This window comes from Podarcis vaucheri (assembly GCF_965113315.1).
Source record: "Podarcis vaucheri genome assembly, chromosome: 6".
Lineage (NCBI taxonomy): Eukaryota > Metazoa > Chordata > Lepidosauria > Squamata > Lacertidae > Podarcis > Podarcis vaucheri.
The window spans coordinates 66,372,510-66,392,817 of record NC_138764.1 but is presented as its reverse complement, the minus strand read 5'-3'; the positions used below and the strand labels follow the sequence as shown (position 1 = coordinate 66,392,817).

Sequence of the window (20,308 nt, the reverse complement as noted above, 5' to 3'; positions counted from 1 at the left end):
AGGTGTTGACTTAAAGGGACTTCTCCCCCTTGAATCCTTGAAATGAACTCTAGCCAGTGTAAACCTTTCAGGCAAACAATCAGGACTAGGAACATGCTTAATCTCTTCAGATGGAGGTATTTCGGACAGAGAGCTGGATGTTTCTGAACGTAGAGATGGCCAGCTCATAAAGGTTAGACTACGTTGGGAGATGTGTGTGAAGTTAGCCACGGTTGGCACTTTGATTAGTTCAGCATCACAATCTCTAAAAACACTGCTGCCCGAGCCACAGCATTGCTTTTCCCTTTTCCCTGTAGCATAAACAGGTGCTCCTTCATTCAAGTACTGAGCACAAAGGCTGCTTTCATGTGCCTATAGAAAAACAACAAAGTCAAAATGTAGCCAACCTCTATTCCAGGCATGCGCTGTCTCTAGGTGTGGAGACACCAAGGAATGAATGAAAGTGCATCTACCCCATTCTTCTCTGCCTCCTGAAAATCTGTTTTTGGGACCTTGGGAGTGGTGTGGGCTATGATCTGGGGGACCACAAGTAGAGCAGTTGTTGGAAACCACCACCCTTGTCTGAATGGAAGAATGACTTCGATCCATGCCTCTGCTCATTTTTCTCTTCTTCCTCTGCCAACAACAAGCTGCCCCAAGCAAGTTGTGTTTTGATGGATTCATGAGGGTTGTTGGAAAGCAACCAAGGAACAGCCAGTCTTATCCTTTATAGAGGGAAAGCTGGAAGGCTTTTCCCTAATCAAGCCGCTATGATCCTCCTAGATTTAGATTCTGAGACCACTTGTGCTCACTTGGTTGTTTGCTGAGCATAGCTCATTGATTTCTTGCATGAGTGCAACCTAAACAACTCCTAGCTCCTGACTCTCAATTCGTATTTCTAGAATGTTCTGAGGCACTTGGAAAACATGTGCTTTAGAGGAAGTACCCCTAGAGAGTATCCCTGCACTCCAGTATAAGTGCAGAGGTGCAAAGAAATAAACAAGTTCATTGGTATCTCAAATTGTACAGCCTAAGTGTTCAGAAATAGTGGCCTTCTCTCTTCTGAGATATGGCTGGTGCCTATTCCTTTTAAGCTTCTGACACCAACTGAAGACCTAGATATTTACCCAGGCTTTTGGTGAGTTCCAGTGTTGATGTTTGTCTTTAGTTCTGGTTGTAAATTATTTGCCTTGTTTTTATGTATTTGAAACTGTTTTAGTTGTAACCCCAATCTGGAACGTATTTGTAAGGGGGGGGAATACAGTAAGTAAGTTTTAAGTAAAAAAAAATTTTTTTTTTAATCCTCTTACTGTGCTTGAACTGGGGTGCTTAAATGTCACAGTTTGTTGTGGATTCAGGATGCTGCTCATGTTACAAGTTTTGCACAACATCCGTACAATGCCATCCTCATCAGAACGTCATCTTTGGTTTTCCCATTTAATCTATTTTTACAGTTTCTGTGAAAACAACAATGCAGACATGGTAAATTGGGATTAAATTGGGAATATGCGATAGCATTTTGATAAGGGAGATGTTGTGTGAATATTGTGGGGGGAAAGATTGCATGCATGAACACCACCAAGTCCACAATAAATTGTCATATTGAAGCACTCTTGATCTTGGAGTCACTGAAATCCTACTTATTTTTCTGATTGATATCAAAATCCATTGGTAGTAGATATCACATCTCAGGCAAAGAGGCCCAGATAGTTGTTGACTCCATGTTTGATATTTCTTTGACTTGCTGGGCCCTCCCCCTAATGGGAGTACATAAACCGTGTTTATGGAAGACAATCTTACTCGGCTACAAGTGATCTCCAAAGAAGAAGAAGAAGAAGAAGAAGAAGAAGAAGAAGAAGAAGAAGAAGAAAGTACAGAAGCAATTATTTCAGTACAAAAAGCAGCCACTGTCCTTGGCTTAATATTTCAATATATCTGCTTCATTAGTACAATAAGGATGTATCCTCAGCGTAAACATGAACTGCTCCTGCTCCTGGCCTTTATGATGGAAAGGAACATAAAAGCTAGTCTGATTTGCACAGAAATGTTGCCAAAAACCTAACCTTTGGGAATAGACTCTGGGGCGGGAAGCTGCATTGCTGGGTGTGTGTCTTGGTTTGTGGATTAAATCTGTTTTCTTATATTCAGATACCCTTGAAAATCCCTTTGTTGAACAAGTGCGCTTGAAATATAGGCTAGGGAAATACCAAGAGGGGAAACAATGAGTTCCTGTATCCGTGCAACTCATGGTGGGGTCCTTGCAGCAGGAGAGCATTTGTTGAGAGGGATTTGTACTGGAGAACTGGCAGGAGTGAAACACTCTTTCCATGCACACCTGCTTATTCTCTCCCCCACCATGCCCCCCAGCCAACAGTTCCCCCTCTTAGCAAATACAGGCTTGGAACCAAACACTTGCCCTGCTAGTCCAGTTTGGCTCTTGGAAAAGAAGCCTGTAATTGAGGATGCAGTACCTAAAATGGATGTGGGTTCTGCAGTATTTGCTTGAATCTTCATGTCTCCATGCTATTGGAGATCCAAGTGGTAGCATACCCCCATATAATGTAGAGAGAAGTACAGTGGTATCTCGGGTTACATACACATCAGGTTACATACGCTTCAGGTTACAGACTCCGCTAACCCAGAAATAGTGCTTCAGGTTAAGAACTTTGCTTCAGGGTGAGAACAGAAATCGTGCTCCGGCGGCGCTGCAGCAGCAGGAGGCCCCATTAGCTAAAGTGGTGCTTCAGGTTAAGAACAGTTTCAGGTTAAGAATGGACCTCTGGAACGAATTAAGTACTTAACCCGAGGTACCACTGTACTTAGTCATGCTGGCCACATGACCCGGAAGCAGTACGCCGGCTGCCTCTGCCAATAAAGCGAGATGAGCACCGCAACCCCAGAGTCGGCCACGACTGGACCTAATGGTCAGGGGTCCCTTTACCTTTACCACTGTACAAGTGAGAGGTTAGGGCAATGCTTTGTGAGCCTAGCTTAACCATCTGGCCCATTTCTGCTACCATTTCTGTTGGCTATTGGAACATCTAAACATTGATGCAGCATTTGCTTAGCTGCAGTCTTTCTGTATATTTTTGCCAGCTAAAACAGTTAAGTTGCATGCTGACATTCTGTCCCCATTCGATGATTTTGAGTGATGCCCGACGTCTGCTTGGCCCTTCTCCACCCAGTTCTTCATGAAAGGAGACAAGCTGATTGTTCCCACTATACAGAAAGGGCAAAAAGAGGCAAAGGCATACTTTGTCCAGAGTTGGAATGGATCCCATATCTTGGCATAGGCATTCTGTCCATTTGTCAGTGGGAGATGTTCTTTTCCCCACACCCCAAAGAATGTGAGCAGGACAAAGGCTTTTTCATTTTAGCTGTGTTGCTGCATGGAGACTCCTTGAAACAATGCTTGTTGCACTCTGGTGCTTGGGCGCCTTCATGGTGCAAGCTCAGCATTGGACAGGCTGCCATTTGCTTCATTCTCTTGCCAATTGCTGAAGTAGGCAGCAAGACCACGACGTGAGAGTGCTTACCATAATGGTATCCTGCCCTGCGAATATGGAAGAGGCACAAGGCTGCTGCACCATTCGTTACTCCAGGCACCTCGTGCAAGCATCCTTCTCTGTTTCTTGGCTTTTCCTAAACAGTCTTGGATGCACTCATTTCAACTTGCACCAAGCACCTACCTTTTGACCGGCTGGATGGTGGAACAAACTCCTTTTCAGCCCTTTGTGCACATCTGTAAGGAACAATGCTTTTGCTTCCCTGAGTTACCTGGCCCCTGCTCCATTCATTCTTGTATGAGCAGCTTTAAAGGCTTGGTCAGATTGTCCTGTGGACATTGAAATCCCTGAAACCTTGGGCATAGCTGCATGCTGCTTTAATGGTGTCACTTGAAGTGACATCAGTGTGTTTAAAGAATTGCAACCAAATGCAGGGGGCTTGATCCACACTGGGACCACAATTTGTGGAGAGAGGAGGCTTAACACTGGCCTATTACTGCCTGCCCCCGACGTAATGGTAATAGCAAAGCAATGGAAGTATTATTATTTTACTATTCCAATTTGCTGCACAGGTCACCTCACTGTGCTACTGATGCTCCTACTAACTACTGTAGTGGTTTTTTTTGGGGGGTCAAGGTGAGAGATGGAAGAAAGAAACTTCCCTCTCCCTATTCACACTGATCCTGATCTTCCTTGGGGGGCCCTGTGCTTGTTTTTAATTTAAAACAATGACACTGGTTTATCACTTAGAACAGTGCAATTATAGCAATATGTAGTTCGACCCCTATCTGATGGAGAGAACTGCCATGTAGCTGGGGCAAGAGTAGAGATGCAATAAGGTTTTGCCTTCAGTGTGTAGCTCTCCTTCCCAGGAGCTGTTGATTTTCACTGTATCTGTTTCTACGGGTGCCTTGGAATATCTCCTTAATGCCATAGTCCAGATGTGAAGTAAGGCTGCATAACTATCGTCTCATGAGGCTGAAGGTATTCCAATTACTCACCTGGGGACCATTCTCAAAATCTGAGGGTGTGAGGGGACAAAGGAACTTGACAGATAGTACATCTCCCAGAATAATGCAGTAAGTAAACAGCTGCTGGAAAGTGATTATTCTACGGCCTTCATCCTGCCGCCACTGCCTTCCTCGGTCTCCCCACCCACCCTGAAAAAGTATCTGAATTGGTTGCCCTGAATCCTCCACAAATGCAGGTTTGGGCTTCAGTTTGACACATCTCCCATAAACTCGCCAACACTCTGTCATGACCTTGACTTGGGCACTATTTCCTTTCTCTAAATAGTTCTTGCTCTGAGCTGTGCTTCCTAGGACTTGAGCCGCAGTCATACCACTTAAGCTTCTGCTACATTCCAGCAGAGCTTAGTGGCACTGGCAACAAGAGAGTCCTGGCAGGGAAATGAGACTCCCTCTTGCTGGGTAGAAAGCTTTTTACTGTTTCCCACCCTCCTCTTGTCACTCTGGCAAGTCCTTGGATGTAGGGAACAGAGTTGCTTAATAGCATCTGTTGCCGGTCAGGTGGTCTGCAGAACCTCAACGTTCCTGGGGCAAAGCATAGTATTGGGGCCCTTCATTCAAACGTTGAATGCTATCAGTAGATGAGATAGTATATTTAACAGCGTAATATTTACCATACATAATGCATTCTGTGGCTTAGTCTGCAGTTTGATTGTGAATGCCAGTTCACTAAATAGCCAAAACTTGCTGTGAGTGGAGTTAATGCCGTCTCCTTCACAGTCATACCTGCTGTTTGTCCTAGTTCAACATTACTCCTTTCCAGCTTACCTTCATTGAATTTTGGAAATAGAATTATAACATTGGAAGGGACCCCAAGGGCAATCTTTTTCAATTCTCTTCAATCTGGGAATCACAGCTAAGAATCCTGACAGATGGCCAGCCAACCTCTGTTTAAAAACCTCCAATAAATTGTACGGGAAATTTAAAAATTGGAAGGAGATAATATATGTATGTAAAAATCCCGAACTCGAATAAAATAAAATAAAAACTCCAATGAAGGTGAGCCCTCCACCTTTGAGGTAGGTCTGTTCCACTGTCAAGCAGTTCTTACTGTCAGAGAGTTCTTCCTTATGTTTGGTTGGAATTTCCTACCTTGTAATTTGAATCCAATCGTTTGGGTCCGACCCTCTGGATCAGCAGAAAAGAAGCTTGCTCCATCTTTTTTTATGTCTGCAGCCCTTCTCAGTCTCTTCTTCTCCAGTCTAAACATGCCTAACTCTCTCCTAAGGCTTGATTTCCAATAGGCTTCTTATTTGACTCTACAAAAGAACCATAAGAGGAGCCTACTGTGACAGGTCTGTGGCCCCTCTAGCCCTCCATCCTATTATCACAGTGGCCAATGGGATGCCCATGGGAAATCAGCAAGCAGCTCCTCCATGCAAAGAGGTGGGGGAACATTCTTTTATATGTGGTGGACTTGCAAATGGGTAAAAGAGTATTGGGAAATGATCCATAATTAATTGGGGGGAAATGTTTAAAAGTACTCCCCCCCCAAAAAAAACCCCAGAGTCCTTTCTGTTGAGGATAATTCAGATTGAAATTCCCAGGTATCAAAAAATGGTTATTTATGTGTGCTACTACTACGGCCCGTGTTTTGTTAGCCCAAAAATGGAAAACGAACAAGGTCCCAACCAAAAAAGAATGGCAACTTAAGCTGACAGAATATGCACAATTTGCAAACTTAACGTATAGAATAAGAGAACAAGAAGAACATACGTTTAAAGAAGATCGGAAAACGTTTATTGAATATATGGGAAATAACTGTGTACAGCTGAAAACGCTAGCAGCATTAAGATAAATCCAACAGTGTGAATAAGTTTTTATGGATGCAATAGTGGAATACTGAATGGTATAGTTTTTGTAAACTATGCGGGGATTTATGATATGTAAAATAAATCATGGAAAGAGAAGAAGGGAAGTCATTGATATCTTAAGGATGTAAAATGAGTATTCTAAATTGTAAAACAGAAAATTTAATAAAAATTAGAGAGAGAGAGAGGAAATCAGCAAGCGGGAAGCCCGTGTATATTGATAGTGACATTGTTGCGTGTTCTAATCCAGTGTTTCCCAACCGATGTTCCGCAGCACACTAGTGTGCCGCGAGACGTTGCCTGGTGTGCCGTGGGAGGGAGGCAGGCGAGTCGGGCGGCGAGAGGCGGGGCGGCGACGGCGAGGAGAGGCCGCCCAGCGCGGGGCTCTCGCCGTCTGCCTGCCTGGCTGCCTGCGTGGCGCTGACGTCACGGGGCTGTAACGTGTGCCCCACATAGGCACACGCGGGGCGGTCAGCTCCCTCCCTCCCACATCCCATCGCCGCTCGCTTCGGCCGGCCTACTGGGCTGTCGCAGGCGGAAGACCTGCGCATGCGCGAGGTTTTCGCGCCTTCGGGATTCCCTTCACGCCTTCCTCCTCCCGGGTCCTTGAGAGCGCGGGAAGCGGCAGCGCGAGACCGGCGTTGAGCCTGGTAGGTATTGCGCTTGCCAAGGCAGTCATTTGGGAAATGAAAACTTGCAAAGCAAGCAACCAGTTCAATCTGAAGTACGTGTATGCTTAATATCCTGTATCTGAAACCTGTTCTGCCCCCTCCCCCACACTTGGTGCCATTTTCATCTACACATGCAGCAGAGTAAGTTGACCCAGAATAGTACCAATTCAGATGGCAGATGGGAGAATGACAGTGCTGAATGCTTTCCCATGTAGAACAGTCCCTGCAAATAAAAACCTAGCATATTTGGAAGAGGGATGCTAGCCTAACCATTACCTTCTATGCTGTTACTATTTTTTTATTTTTTTTTACATAAGTAAAAAGTGACCTTTCCCCATCTGGCATGGTGGTGTGCCTCGAGATTTTTTTCATGAAACAAGTGTGCCTTTGCCCAAAAACGGTTGGGAAACACTGTTCCAATCAACAACTGGATATGGCTTTTCCCCACGCTGAAAACCTGGCATGTGTAGCAGCCCGAGAACATCTATGTGAAGAGGAGCTGGTGCTTGCACAGAGATCCCTGGATGCCACTTTGCAAACCATTCCCTTAGCAGGATTGCATTGAGGGGGATGAGATGCAAGCCTTTCTAAAACAAGGTTGCCGGACAGTGCTAGAGGGGGAAAGCAGCTCCACTTCAGTACTTGTTGGGCTGTTTGTTAAAGATAAACTTCTCTTTCTTGAAGGCTGCAGTTGAGTTCATATGTGTTGAAATCACATGGACTCCTTTCTCAAGGAAAAGGATCCACGGGGGGCCCACCTGCAGTGGGAAGAAATCAGGAGAGGCTTCTTGAAGGAGGTCTTCCGGGGGCTTGGTCATTAGGCTTGCTGTGTGGGAAGGAAGCTTAGTACAGCTTCTCATTAGCTGCGCATTAAGACTCCGAAAATAGGGTTTTGTTTTTTTGCCATTTAATATTTTTTCCCCTCTCTCTCCTGCACAGGGGATTAAAATTTGTGTTTGCCTACAGCCAGGTTATGCTGACACCCTAACCTAATTGCACGAGAACAAGGAGTCTCTGGGCCAAATTCACAACAAAAGTAGCAGCAATTTTAGCACTGCATGACTTGGATCCCACTCGTCTTGGTGGAATGTGTCTAATTTAGGGCTGCTTTAAGCCTCTTTTGTTTGCTGGACATTCCATTGCTGATGGCAGTTTTTCTTTCTGCATGTGCTGGTGAAAAGGGGCTTGAAGGGAAAATAAGACCACACGATTTATGGACCGAATGTAAGGTGGTGGAAATGGCAGGCAATGATTTCCATGACAGTGGTGAGCCTTTGACCAGCTGCCAGAAGTAGTTAGTGCTGCTGGCCACATTCATAATTTCCTAGTTCGTGTGTTACACTTTTCTCACCACAAATATTTATTTATTTAGAGCAGTGGGACCCCACTCTTCAGCCAAAAGGCTTCCAGCACAGCTTACATGGAATCCGAACACGACACTTCCTACCCGCAGGCTTACATTCAAATAACACACAAACAACACACAAGGGGAAAGGGAGAAGGAGGGAAGAGGAAAATAAAACTCTAAGCTCATGCACCTATTTCTAGACAGTTGTTCCCAATATTGACTAGCTAGCACAGTTCAGAGGCAGGAGGTGCCTGATGGAGCTAAGTCTTCGGCAAAGCAGATGCAATGAACCCTGTTTCCTATCTCTCCTACTGAGGCAGCCTGAGAAAATGGCTGTCCCCAGGTGACAGCAGAGAGAGAGGAGGCCTAGTGGAGCTGGCCTGTCACAACTGAGCCGGTGACATATGGTCACCCTAGTGCCGCATTACAGATTCCTCTCAGTGGTTTATGGCTTCTGATGGTGCAATAAGGAGTTACACAGCAGTATCTCCTGGGCTGCTCAGAAATTGTCTCAAAGGATAGTTGATCTAAAACCTAGCCCAGACTGGGAAAGCAGCCAAGATGGTCTCTGGCCTCATCAGAACCCTCAGCTTCTGTAGCTGCAGTCAGTCAGGCCTGCAAGGCAGGGAGCAGGTCTTCCAAGACTCAAAACCATGGTGGTGTCTGAGGTACAGATTTGACACAATTTATTTTATGAGTGACCCCTTCCAACGGAGTAAGGCCTTTCACTGTTTAAGCAGGCTGTGTAGTGGGTAGAGTGTTTGTATTCTGGATAAGCTTTATTCATTCTCTGAAGTTACTTCTTGGGTATCTGCCAGCGGTGTCTTTCTTCTCTGAGTCCAATTGACATGAGCGTTTAATTCCATTACTTGAGCCCACAGGGACCCTTTCAGTTTTCAAGATTCCAATAAATGAAATTAAGCATAAGTCGAAGGGGTCTGGGTCCTGGGACCCCCCAAAATAATGAAAAGTTGCACAATATATTTTTACAGTAACTGTTAGCAAGCTCTTTTAAGGCATTATGTATCTAAGGCTACCGAGGATTTCAGATCCATGGCTCTGCTGTGTTAACTTGGCTCTTTTTAAGTCTCTTGTGACTTGGTGAAAGCATGTTTCTAGTCCTTGTGATAACTGATGTTGTGAGCAGTAATAGAAATCGTTCTTGGACAGAGCCATGGGGGTGGAGTGGGGTTTTTGCGTCTTAAACAGCAAGTGGTTCTTTTCTTGTACCACTTCACATTATCTTCCCTTCCTTATCTTCAGGTGAAATAAAAGGCAGCTGGTTTTTTTCTGAGCAAAGAATTGGGAGTTTTCCCTGGTACAGTTTGCCTATTGCACTGCCATTCATAACTCCATAAAACATCAATATGCTGTGGAAGTTCACTTCCAGTTCTGAGTAACACAGCTTATATTTGGCTGTGGGACCAGGGCAACTAAACTTATATATAGTTATATATGCAAGGTATATAAATGAATGTAATAATAATACAGTCATACCTCAGGTTACAGCCACTTCAAGTTGCATTTTTTCAGGTTGTGGACCGCCAAAACCCGGAAGTACCGGAATGGGTTACTTCCAGGTTTTGGCGGTCGCACATGCACAGAAGTGCTAAATTGCACTTTGCGCATGTGCAGAAGCACCAAATTGCAACCCGCGCATGCGCAGACGCGGATTGCGAACGTGCATCCCACATGGATCACGTTCGCAACCCGAGCATCCACTGTAACTGCTTCAACTGATCCACATGCCAAAATGTTGCCAAAGCCTAAACTTATAATACCAGCTCCCTACACATTAAAATCTGTGGTTTAGCTGTAAGCATCCTTTGAAAACCAGTTCAGAATGCATTGGTCCATTTGCTTTATGTTGAAATATAATGTTTAATCTCTGTTTTATCTTGCAGGCTAATATTGGGCAAATGGACACTCCCAAAGAGCTTTGGAAGATGATAACAGGGAACATGGCTCTGATTCAGGTGAATTTTGGGCAAGAGTATGATGACTTTAAACATGAAGGGCAGCTTGTAAGGAGACTAAAGTCCTAACTGTCAGTTTCTCCACAATTTCTGAATGCATCCATCATGTGATCACCAGCTCTAAAGAATGAGCAGCATAGTGCCAGACAACCCTGCTATCAAATTTGTTTGCAATATTTAGAGTCTGTGTGCAAAAAGAATGTCTCTCCATTCCCCACCCTCACCTTCTGCCATAGCCTGGAAGAAGATGTGTATCCTTTGTGTTTGACCCAACGAATAGGAAGCCTGTGTCTTCAGGGCTGGCTTTGCTGGCTCCAAACAGTGAGAATGCAGTGTTGGTCAGGACACGCAGTAACATCTATGACTGCTGTTAAATTGCAGTAGCTTCCTGAATGGTTCTGCACAAATGAGAATAGGAGCTTCAAGCTCTTTTTCTCCGACTAATGCCTGACTTCATCTTCTAGGTTCAAGCAACGGTGGTTGGCTTTCTGGCTTCAATAGCTGCAGTGATATTTGGCTGGATCCCAGATGGGCACTTCAGCATTGGCCATGCCATTCTCCTCTGTGCCAGTAGTGTGGCCACAGCCTTCATAGCCTCCCTTGTGCTGGGTAAGGAGCAAATGCTATATAAGGAGGGAAGAAGAGGTGCTCTGCCTGCAGTACCTTCACAGCAAGACTGAAACATTTCCTTTCTCTGGTGTCTAGGCATGATCATGATTGGCGTAATCATTGGCTCCAGAAAGATGGGCATTAACCCTGATAATGTGGCTACACCTATAGCTGCCAGTCTCGGTGACCTCATCACACTTGCCCTGCTCTCTGGAATCAGCTGGGGTCTCTACATCGAACTAGGTAAGCTGAAGGCGATTGCATGACTGTGTTCTGTATGAATCATTCCGTTCATTCCCTATAAAATTCCCAAGCCTATTCCCAGCAGTCTCATTTATAAGGTGAATTCACATTTGTACTGGTGTCTGGTGCACACCTGATGCTGGCTCCCTGCAAGCATGGCTTGCAAATTGGAAGCTGATCTCAGATGTGTGCTACCTCTCCTCTGTCCTCATTCCCATCCCACTTCTCCTGTTACATGTGCACTCACACTAACCATGATTAATGCCAACCAGGTTCCCTCGTAACCATGGTTTCGACTTTTTTGCCTTTCCAGGGAAGCATTGTTTCACATTGGTGCACTTGTAACTTTAAACCACGAGTAGTTCTGACAATGGAATGGAGAGGGAAGGGAAGGTTGCTGATTCCCTGTTCCCAAATCATGTTTTACAGTGAGCCGTCTTTACATCTGCTCAAACATCTGTAGTTTATTACTGCGGAGATTATTCAGAAAAAAAGTTCTTCTGTCCTGTTTTTGAATGGCTGTTTTGGTGGGGATTCAACTACATTCCTCTGCTTTGCTTGTATATTAAGAAGAATAGTAACAGCTGCCACAGATGTCTGTGCATATGGGAGATGGTACTACTTGAAAAGTATCCAAGTATTTTTGACCTGGAGGACAGATGATAATATACTACTCCAGAAATATCTAAACTGCCTATTTCAAGGCAGTTTCAAGGGGAGAGAGTGCATTACTGCTGAATCTCCCACTGGCAGGCTCCAGTGCCTAACTCTAGCTCCGCCACCCCCATTGTCCATGCCAGCTGGGAGTCATAAGTGGGAAAGGCTGCTCTAACTGCATCCATGTGAAGATCTAATAAAGTATCACTGCAAATGCATTTTTTAGGTCAGAAGGTTTGGGTTGCTGTGCCACGGTTCTCCTTAGCAAGACCGTTATGCCCTGTACAGTGAAGGTTAGGACATATTGGACTCATGGGAAACTTGTGGCCCAAAGGCACTCTCTGCACCTAAACTGGTACTGGTCCTGCAATGGTCTCAGTCAGCCATGTGGACCGAGAGGTAACCCAACAGGGACTGTAGCATCCTGCCCATGTGTAGTGCAGGGAACAGTGCATTTGAACTTCTAAAATAAATATGAGTTGTTGTGACCTTAGAATACCACATTCATTGGAATGGTGTGTTGCGTCAGCAGACATCAAAGATTCCCTTTGGCCTTGTGTAGAATTTAAATCCTAAGCGTGACAAAACAGGCTGCCTTCTTCAGTGAGTGAAACTGCAATATTATGGTTGTCTTGCCACGAACTGCTGTCTTTCACCCTGCGATGGTGGTTCTTTGACCTCTGGTTTCTTTTTCCCACTCAGAGGAGAAAGCCTATGTGAATCCACTGGTGTGTGCTTTCTTTGTTGCCCTGCTGCCCCTTTGGATCATCATTGCCAAGAAGAATCCAGCAACCCGGGAGGTGCTGTACTCTGGCTGGGAACCAGTCATCATTGCCATGGCTATTAGCAGGTAAGAAGGTGGCAAGGGGCCGTTCTCTAGGAAGGCTGTCTTGGCCTCAGACTCTGAGCCACGTGGTCTGTCTGCTGCTTAAGAAGCAGATAAAATTGTGGGGGGAAGCAGGCATTTCTGTTCTATATTGGGTCGACCCTTTAATTGGGCAAACTATTCAGAGTAAGACTGAGAGTGGCTCTTTTACCACATCATTTAGTCACATGAAACTAGTTTTGTGAAATCCATTGTTAAAATGGCCTGCTTTTGACTCTTTCTTGGCCTCAGTGAAGACAGACCGCAAGTGACTGGATGTCAGTTGGTTCAAAAGCACTTTATACACTTCAAAGAAACCTTTCAAATAAAGTTTTTTAGGAATCATAGTAATTCACTGAGTGATTTCATTGCATCATTGCAAACCAGAATGTTGCCAAGTTGGCAGTAACTGAATGTTTTCTTCATTTTCTTCCATTTTGTTGTTACAGTGTTGGAGGACTGATATTGGATAAAACTGTGTCAGATCCAAATTTTGCAGGGATGGCAGTCTTTACACCGGTTATAAATGGTGAGTTTCTTTTCATTTGCACCGATCGCACATTCACACACGTCCCAGGCCTTTCTACCACCAAATGCCTACTGGGAACAACTTTCATGATTTATTTAATCATGGATTGATTTGTTGTGTGTGTGTTTTAAAATGTAATTTAATGTTACTTGTTTCACCAACATTGGAAGGATTTGTATTCTGAAAGGTGGGATATAATTAGTAGTAAGAGATGTTTTGGTTTTTTAAGTGACACCTTAAAAAAATGTATTGAAGTGGTCCAGGAATTGGTTCTGGATTCTTTGGGGAAGCTGTTTCAATGGTTCTCTCTCTCTCTTTCTCTCTCCTCGTTCTTTCTAGGTGTTGGTGGCAACCTGGTGGCTGTCCAAGCCAGCCGCATCTCCACTTACCTCCACATGAGTGGCATGCCTGGAGAGAGCTCTGAGGCGAAAGTGTCCCCTCGAAAGTGTCCAAGTCCTTGCAGCACTTTCTTCAGTTCAGGTAGCCAATGTGTGTAGTGTACTGCCCCCCCCCCTTTTAATATGTCCTTTTAAAGTCACAGCATCTCAAAAGTGAAGCTAAGATTGATTGCTTCATTGAGAGGAAGACCAACTGAAGATTTGCTGGTTGACTCTGACTTAAATATTCACCATTCAAGTCCGTCAATCTAAGCACATCTCCTCCTGTCTTGCTCCTGTATCCTAGAGAATTTTGGGAGTTCTGTGTAGCTAGTTCTAAACGCAGCTTGGCCTTCTGTCTTTGGAAACCCTTGTTTTTTCCATTTCCTTGTTCTCCATAACAAATCTTCATGTAAATTAAAAGCAATTTAGTTGTTTGTGGGTTTACAAACTGCATCTGTGGAACTATTTTGAAGCTCTTGCTAGTATTACAAAACGCTTGAGTGAGCCTGCAAATTTTCTAGTGGTACAATTCCTACCAGATTCTGTAGCGATGTTTTGCCTTCTCATAACATAAAGCTGGCTCTGGGTCAGTCCATACAGCTCTCCTTCAGTGAGACGGCCTAGGACAGGGAAGAGGAACCTGTGGCCCTCCAAATGTTGCTACAGCTACCGTCATTCTTGACCATTAGCCATGCTGTCTGCAGTTGATGGGACTTGCAGTCAGACAACTTCTGGAATGCCACACTTTCCCCATCCCTGGGGAATAAGTGCAGAATCTAGTGTCTCCTAAGGATTCTTTGGCGCCTTGGCTAGAAAAGTGTTCAATGAAAACCATCACAGATGTACAGAAAATCCTGGAAATTAATTGCAACTCATTGCAAAGATGCACTAGAAATTTTTTTGGTGGGGCCTCCGTTCACATTCATTTGCTGAGGGTTCATTGATCCCTGTTGCTTGCTGTTACACACAGACTTTCTACAAGTCCTGGCAAATGTGAACTAATTTCATATCCCGCTTGGTGACAAATAAGTCTCAATTATGTGACTGAATGGAACGTGCAAAATAAAAATATACTATCCTTATTTTCATATTTCAATTGCAGGAATTCAGATTGTTTATCATATAATTCTAATCATGTAACCTTGACACAGAACATAGATTTCTGTCTAATTGGTAGAACAAGTCAAGGCTGCTTCTCCTAATTAATTTGTGGGATAACCTAGCTTCTGTTGTCTAAGCTGTGGTAACATCTAAGTGAAATTATTGCAATGCCTTCTACATGGAGCTGTCTTTGAAGATGGCTTGGAAACTGCAGCTGGTGCAGAGTTCAGCAGCTCGATTGCTGATTGGGACAAGACGATCTGAGCACATCACACCAAGCTAATTTGCTTCTAGGCCCAATTCAGAGTGCGGGTTTTGACCTATAAAGCCTCATGTGGTTCAGGACCACCTCTCCCCACGTGAACCAACCTGGACCCTGCTCTTTTATACATATTACTTGTATTTTTAGGTTGTTTTACCCTTGATTTTAATGCTTGTATTTCGTAAGTCTCTTTGAGTTCAACTTTCTGAAATGAAGCGACTAAGAAATATGATGGTGGTGATGCTAACTCCTCAGCTGCCTCTTTTGTCCTGCAGATGTGAATTCCCGGTCTGCCCGCGTGCTCTTCCTCCTGGTGGTTCCTGGCCATCTTGTCTTCCTCTACACCATCAGCTCCATGCAAGGCGGCCACACAACACTCACCTTGATCTTTATCATTTTCTACATGACTGCAGCACTTCTCCAGGTAAGCACTGTCTTTGGTTGCCTGACCTACCTTGTCAGTGGTGAGACTGGAATTTGATTAGAATGATGAACATGGATCTTTTATTGACCACCTACACGTGGTTACGTGTAGGATGCTGACAGCATTTGGAGTTTAAGCGCATCAGCAGAAGTTGACCTTGACACCAAATCACTGCTGGAAGAGCATACCTTATGCTGCATATAATCACACTGAGGCTCTGAGTTTAGGAAAATAAGAAAGCTACGTTTGTTGCAAGAAACACATGTTTGATAGGAAAGTTCCTAATATAACTTAACTGAGTGTAGAATGCAATGACCCATGGTTCCTCTTACATCTCAGCGGGAGAGACACAAAAGATGTCTCCTTTTCCAAGCTGAGGATGGAGGAAGAATGAGGTCAGCAACCCTAAGAGTTTATCAGTACAGTGGTGCCTCGCAAGACAAAAATAATTCGTTCCGCGAGTCTTTTCGTCTTGCCATGTTTTTCGTCTTGCGAAGCACGGTCCGTCTCAACTGCGCCTCTTCAAGCGGCTTAAAAAAAAAAAGCGCAAGACGTTTTCGTCTTGCGAAGCAAGCCCATAGGGAAATTTGTCTAGCGAAGCAACGCAAAACCGAAAAACCCTTTCGTCTAGCGAGTTTTTCGTCTTGCGAGGCATTCGTCTTGCGGGGCACCACTGTAGTTAACTTATAAAGAGACCTGAAGCAAGTTCTAGCGTAATTCAATGGAAGTTTCCCTAAGATAAGGGAATACAGTTGTACCTAAGAAGTCGAATAGAATCCGTTCTGGAAGTTCGAAACATTCAGAAATCAAAGCGCAGCTTCTGATTGGAAACCGTGGAAGCCCTGTCAGACGTTCGGGTTCCAAAGAACGTTCGCAAACTGAAACACTCACTACCGGGTTTGCAGCGTTCGGGAGCCAAAACGTCTGAGTACCAAGGCATTTGGGATCCAAGGTACAACTGTATACAGAATTGAAGCCAATGCTCCTTTGGCATAATGAGACACATTTTACCGAATACAGTATTGTTTTCAAAGATACAATTGAATATATTGTTACTACTTTTTAAAAATAAGTAGATTTTTTAAAAAAGAATTCCTTTTTGTTTGCTTAACAGAGCTGACATCTACCAATATGATTTCTCTCAATCATATGCAGCTTCCATGATGACTTGCATATCACTGTTATGAACTTAAAACAGTTTTTCCCCTGACACTTAATGTTCTGGAAAATGTTGAACCTCTGATAACTAAACAGTGCCAGGCTTAGTTTAAAATCCTTTTTGTAAAGCTGTATTTGGACATGCAATTCTTAAGCAATTCACAAGCTTTGATATGTTTAAGCAAGTCCCACTGAATTCTATGGATCTTACTTCCATGTAAGTATAAGAGTCCAACCTCTGTTCTTCTACTAATAAACATTTATAGTGAAATACTATCCAAAATGTTCTCCAGTTTGCTGTTCTGTCAAAGTATGCTGTGTTTCTGCACATTATAAAACAAAAAGTTATTTGGTAATTTATGCCATGTACAAGCACAGTCAATATTTGCACATGGTTTTTTTTAAAAACAAATGTTTATACTAACAATTCAGTCCTTTTTAGTTGTCATAATAAAGTTATCTAAATGACTGTCCAAATGCCTAACCTACTAATTTGGATAATAGACTAATTGGTGAACCAATACAGTGGTACCTTGGTTCTCAAACTTAATTTGTTCTGGACGTCCATTCCAAAACCAAAGCATTCCAAAACCAAGGCAAACTTTCTCATAGAAAGTAATGCAAAACAGATTAATCCGTTCCAGACTTTTAAAAACAACCCCTAAAACAGCAATTTAACATGAATTTTACTATCCAATGAGACCATTGGTCCATAAAATGAAAGCAATAATCAATGTACTATACTATAAAATAAATAAGACAGTATTGTAGATGATAAAAATTACTTTTTTTCTTACCTGCACTGATGATAGTCGTTGTTTGGATGGGGGGCTTTTATCCATTTTCGCAGTCATGCAATCAATCAATCAGTAGCTGAACTGGGTTCCACACAGTCACAAAAACAAAGTAACTGAAAAGGCCTCAAAAAACAAAAACACAAAATAAATAGCAAAAACAAAAGCGCCAAACTTAATCTGTTCCGGAAGTCCGTTTGACTTCCAAAATGTTCAAAAACCAAGGCACAGCTTCTGATTGGTGCAGGTGCTCTGGAAACAATAGCCGACAGCCGCATCGGACGTTTGGCTTCCAAAAATTGTACAAAAACCAAAACACTTCCAGGTTTTTGACGTTTGAGTACCAGGGCATTTGAGTACCAAGGTACCACTGTATAGGCCATACTACCCTGAACACGCCCGATCTCGCAGTCAAAACTTTAGACAGGTGAGGGAGGCAGAATATTTTTTCTCTGGAAATATTTTTAAACAGGTTTCTAGCCTTCTGGAGACCCTCAAAGTCCATGGATGACCTAAGGAATTTTTTTGCAGCCAGATAAGTAGGTAAAATAGATTTCTGGAGTTGCAGGTTAGGATGCTTAGTCTTGTGTGAGTGGAGAAAGATAAACTTTCTGTGCTTTTATTTTATTTTTAAGGGCAACAATTCTGAGGTACTATACTTCAGGTCCTAATCACTTTAGATAACTGCAATGAGCATGTATCCTCTAAGATTAGGCTAGATTTTGAGTAGCTTTTATCTGAAAGTAGTTTCTGACAGAGGAATTTACAACCCTTTCTCCTCCCGCATAGACTCCTGCCACAGAAGGGTAGAAATTAGGTTTCCTGCTGAGAAAAGGAGATGTGGGGCATGCCATTTCCTCCCTCCCTTGTTCAAGACTTTATTTACCCAGTAGTAAGTTGTCAAGTCAGCCAGAATGAATGATGGAAGGGGGTGGGGACGAGGCTAGTGAAATGGATGCTGAGGGTTCTGATTACTCTCAGCTGTCCTCGTAGTGGATTTTGGCTTCCCATAATTCTTGGGCACAGACTGCAAAGTGCGGGAGGAAAGAGAGGCTGTGGCCAGGGAACTTTCTGCCGAAACTGACCACTTCCTTGATGCTTGTGGAAGTAGCTGCAGACTCTGAGTCATGTCAGCAGCTGAACAGAACCTCAGGGAAGTGACTTGCAGTTCTCCTGGGAAGAAAGGAAACATCCTGCCAGATGCAGCTCATGGACCCTCACTATGCTTGCAGGAGCTTGGAAGGGAACTTTTGGTGAACTTATCATTCCAGGTACATTGCATAGTACAGGTTGCTTCGTTTTCAAAGGTCTGGAGGGAGACCTTTGCATAAAATAGTATTTCTCTTACTACTTACAGCGATTTGCAGTAACGGTAATTTAAATGGCTTTCATTCACACCTCCACAAGGCTGAGGAGCATCGGCAAGCAGTCAGTAGTTTCTCATGAGTAACCACATGCAGAGCATCACTTGCCCTGCCAGTTGGCCATAGGTCCTGGGGCTGTAGAGAGAGGAGGCCAGAGGTGAGAGCAGCCGCAGTATTTCAGACTATAGAGTCTTCTCTCTTCCAGTCAGCTCGCTGTTGTTGTTCGCCCTGCTATAGTGATGCCATCAGGGCAGGCTCCATTCAGCAGAATGAACAGGAGGGTCCCAAATGCAGCAGGGCTGGCTGACCACATTTTGAGCCCTGAGGGCCAAATGTGGTCCTCCAAGTCTCTCCATCTGGCCTTTGGGAATCTCTCTAGGCCGCACAAGCTCACTAGCCCTGCTTTGCCTGACTGGAATGTGTCCTTCAACTCTGACCATGCCTCTTGTTTCCTTGGATTGAAGAACAGAGAGGGGGCTGTTTATGTAGAAACGCACTGTACAAATGGAAAATATGCTTTTGTTGCTCTGCCTGCTTTTCCCTCTGGCCCCATCCCCTGTTGGCATGTGGCTCCTAGAAGGGAATGTGGCCCTGGGACTGGAAAAGATGTAGATGCTTAGCATCTGAAGAGGAAGGCCTTGTAAATCTACTGGGTGACTTTAGAATCGGAACTTAACTGCATTGCTAGAAGTGGGGAGTCTTTCCCAAAAGAGCTGTGTCCCCGTTAATCCACCACATTTGCGCAGGAGTGGCTGTTGTGCCCTTATTACTGAACTGGGGCTTGCGTTCTCATAAAATATTGGATAATGCTGTGTGTACCAGGCTTGCTTTAGTGCTTCAGTTCAAGACCAAACATGCAATTCCAGTGGCCTTGGCATCAGTGGCTAATGTGACGCATTGTGCTTCTGTCTTCTAGGTTCTCATTCTTCTCTACATTGCCGACTGGATGGTCCACTGGATGTGGGGCAGAGGCATGGACCCGGACAACTTTTCTATACCTTACCTGACAGCGCTGGGCGACTTGCTTGGGACAGGTCTGCTGGCCCTCAGCTTCCATATTCTCTGGCTCATTGGGGACCGAGACACAGACGTAGGGGACTGAAGCTACCCTTCCTCAGCATCTCCACTCCCCGGCTCTTTTCCTTCAGTGACATTCCCCACCCCCACCCCTTCTACAAAGCCTTGCTTGCCACCCACTGTCTCTCTTTGGGACTTTAACTTTGATACTGGATTCTCATTATTTTCAATGGGAATTTTATGTGGTTTATATTTCAAGCCAAGTTTGTACAGGAAAAAAAATGTTTTAGGAAGGATAAAAGAAGAAGAAAAATATGTAAAGACAATCACCAAGTGCAATTTCATAATGGTTAATATCTGAACTAAAGGATATTACAGAACAATTGATCAGATTTTTAAGAAATCCCACCTTCCCCAGTTTGCACCCACTCAAGACACTAAATGTGAAGGGCCTGTGTGTGTGTGTGTGTGTGTGTGTTTATGTTTGAGAGAGATGCAAATCATATTTGCTTTGTTATTTAAATTAGGTATAAAAGTTATTTGCCTATTGTCACAACTGGATTCTGAATCGGATTCAGTGGTTTGG

The 20,308-nt window shown here is 44.0% G+C and overlaps 1 protein-coding gene across 3 annotated transcripts in view; it reads left to right on the top strand.

Moving 5' to 3' along the window:
- The window catches only part of SLC41A1 (solute carrier family 41 member 1), a 36,385-nt gene extending 16,501 nt beyond the window's left edge, over nucleotides 1–19,884 (top strand). For all 3 annotated transcript variants that reach the window (XM_082228357.1, XM_082228358.1, XM_082228359.1), the window contains exons 4-11: nucleotides 10,248–10,319; nucleotides 10,784–10,928; nucleotides 11,025–11,171; nucleotides 12,531–12,678; nucleotides 13,143–13,222; nucleotides 13,562–13,702; nucleotides 15,241–15,389; nucleotides 19,622–19,884. In XM_082228357.1, coding sequence (XP_082084483.1) covers nucleotides 10,248–10,319; nucleotides 10,784–10,928; nucleotides 11,025–11,171; nucleotides 12,531–12,678; nucleotides 13,143–13,222; nucleotides 13,562–13,702; nucleotides 15,241–15,389; nucleotides 19,622–19,807 — 1,068 coding nt within the window. In that variant the 3' untranslated portion in view covers nucleotides 19,808–19,884. The remainder of the gene's footprint in view (nucleotides 1–10,247; nucleotides 10,320–10,783; nucleotides 10,929–11,024; nucleotides 11,172–12,530; nucleotides 12,679–13,142; nucleotides 13,223–13,561; nucleotides 13,703–15,240; nucleotides 15,390–19,621) is intronic.
- Nucleotides 19,885–20,308: the final 424 nt, after the last annotated feature.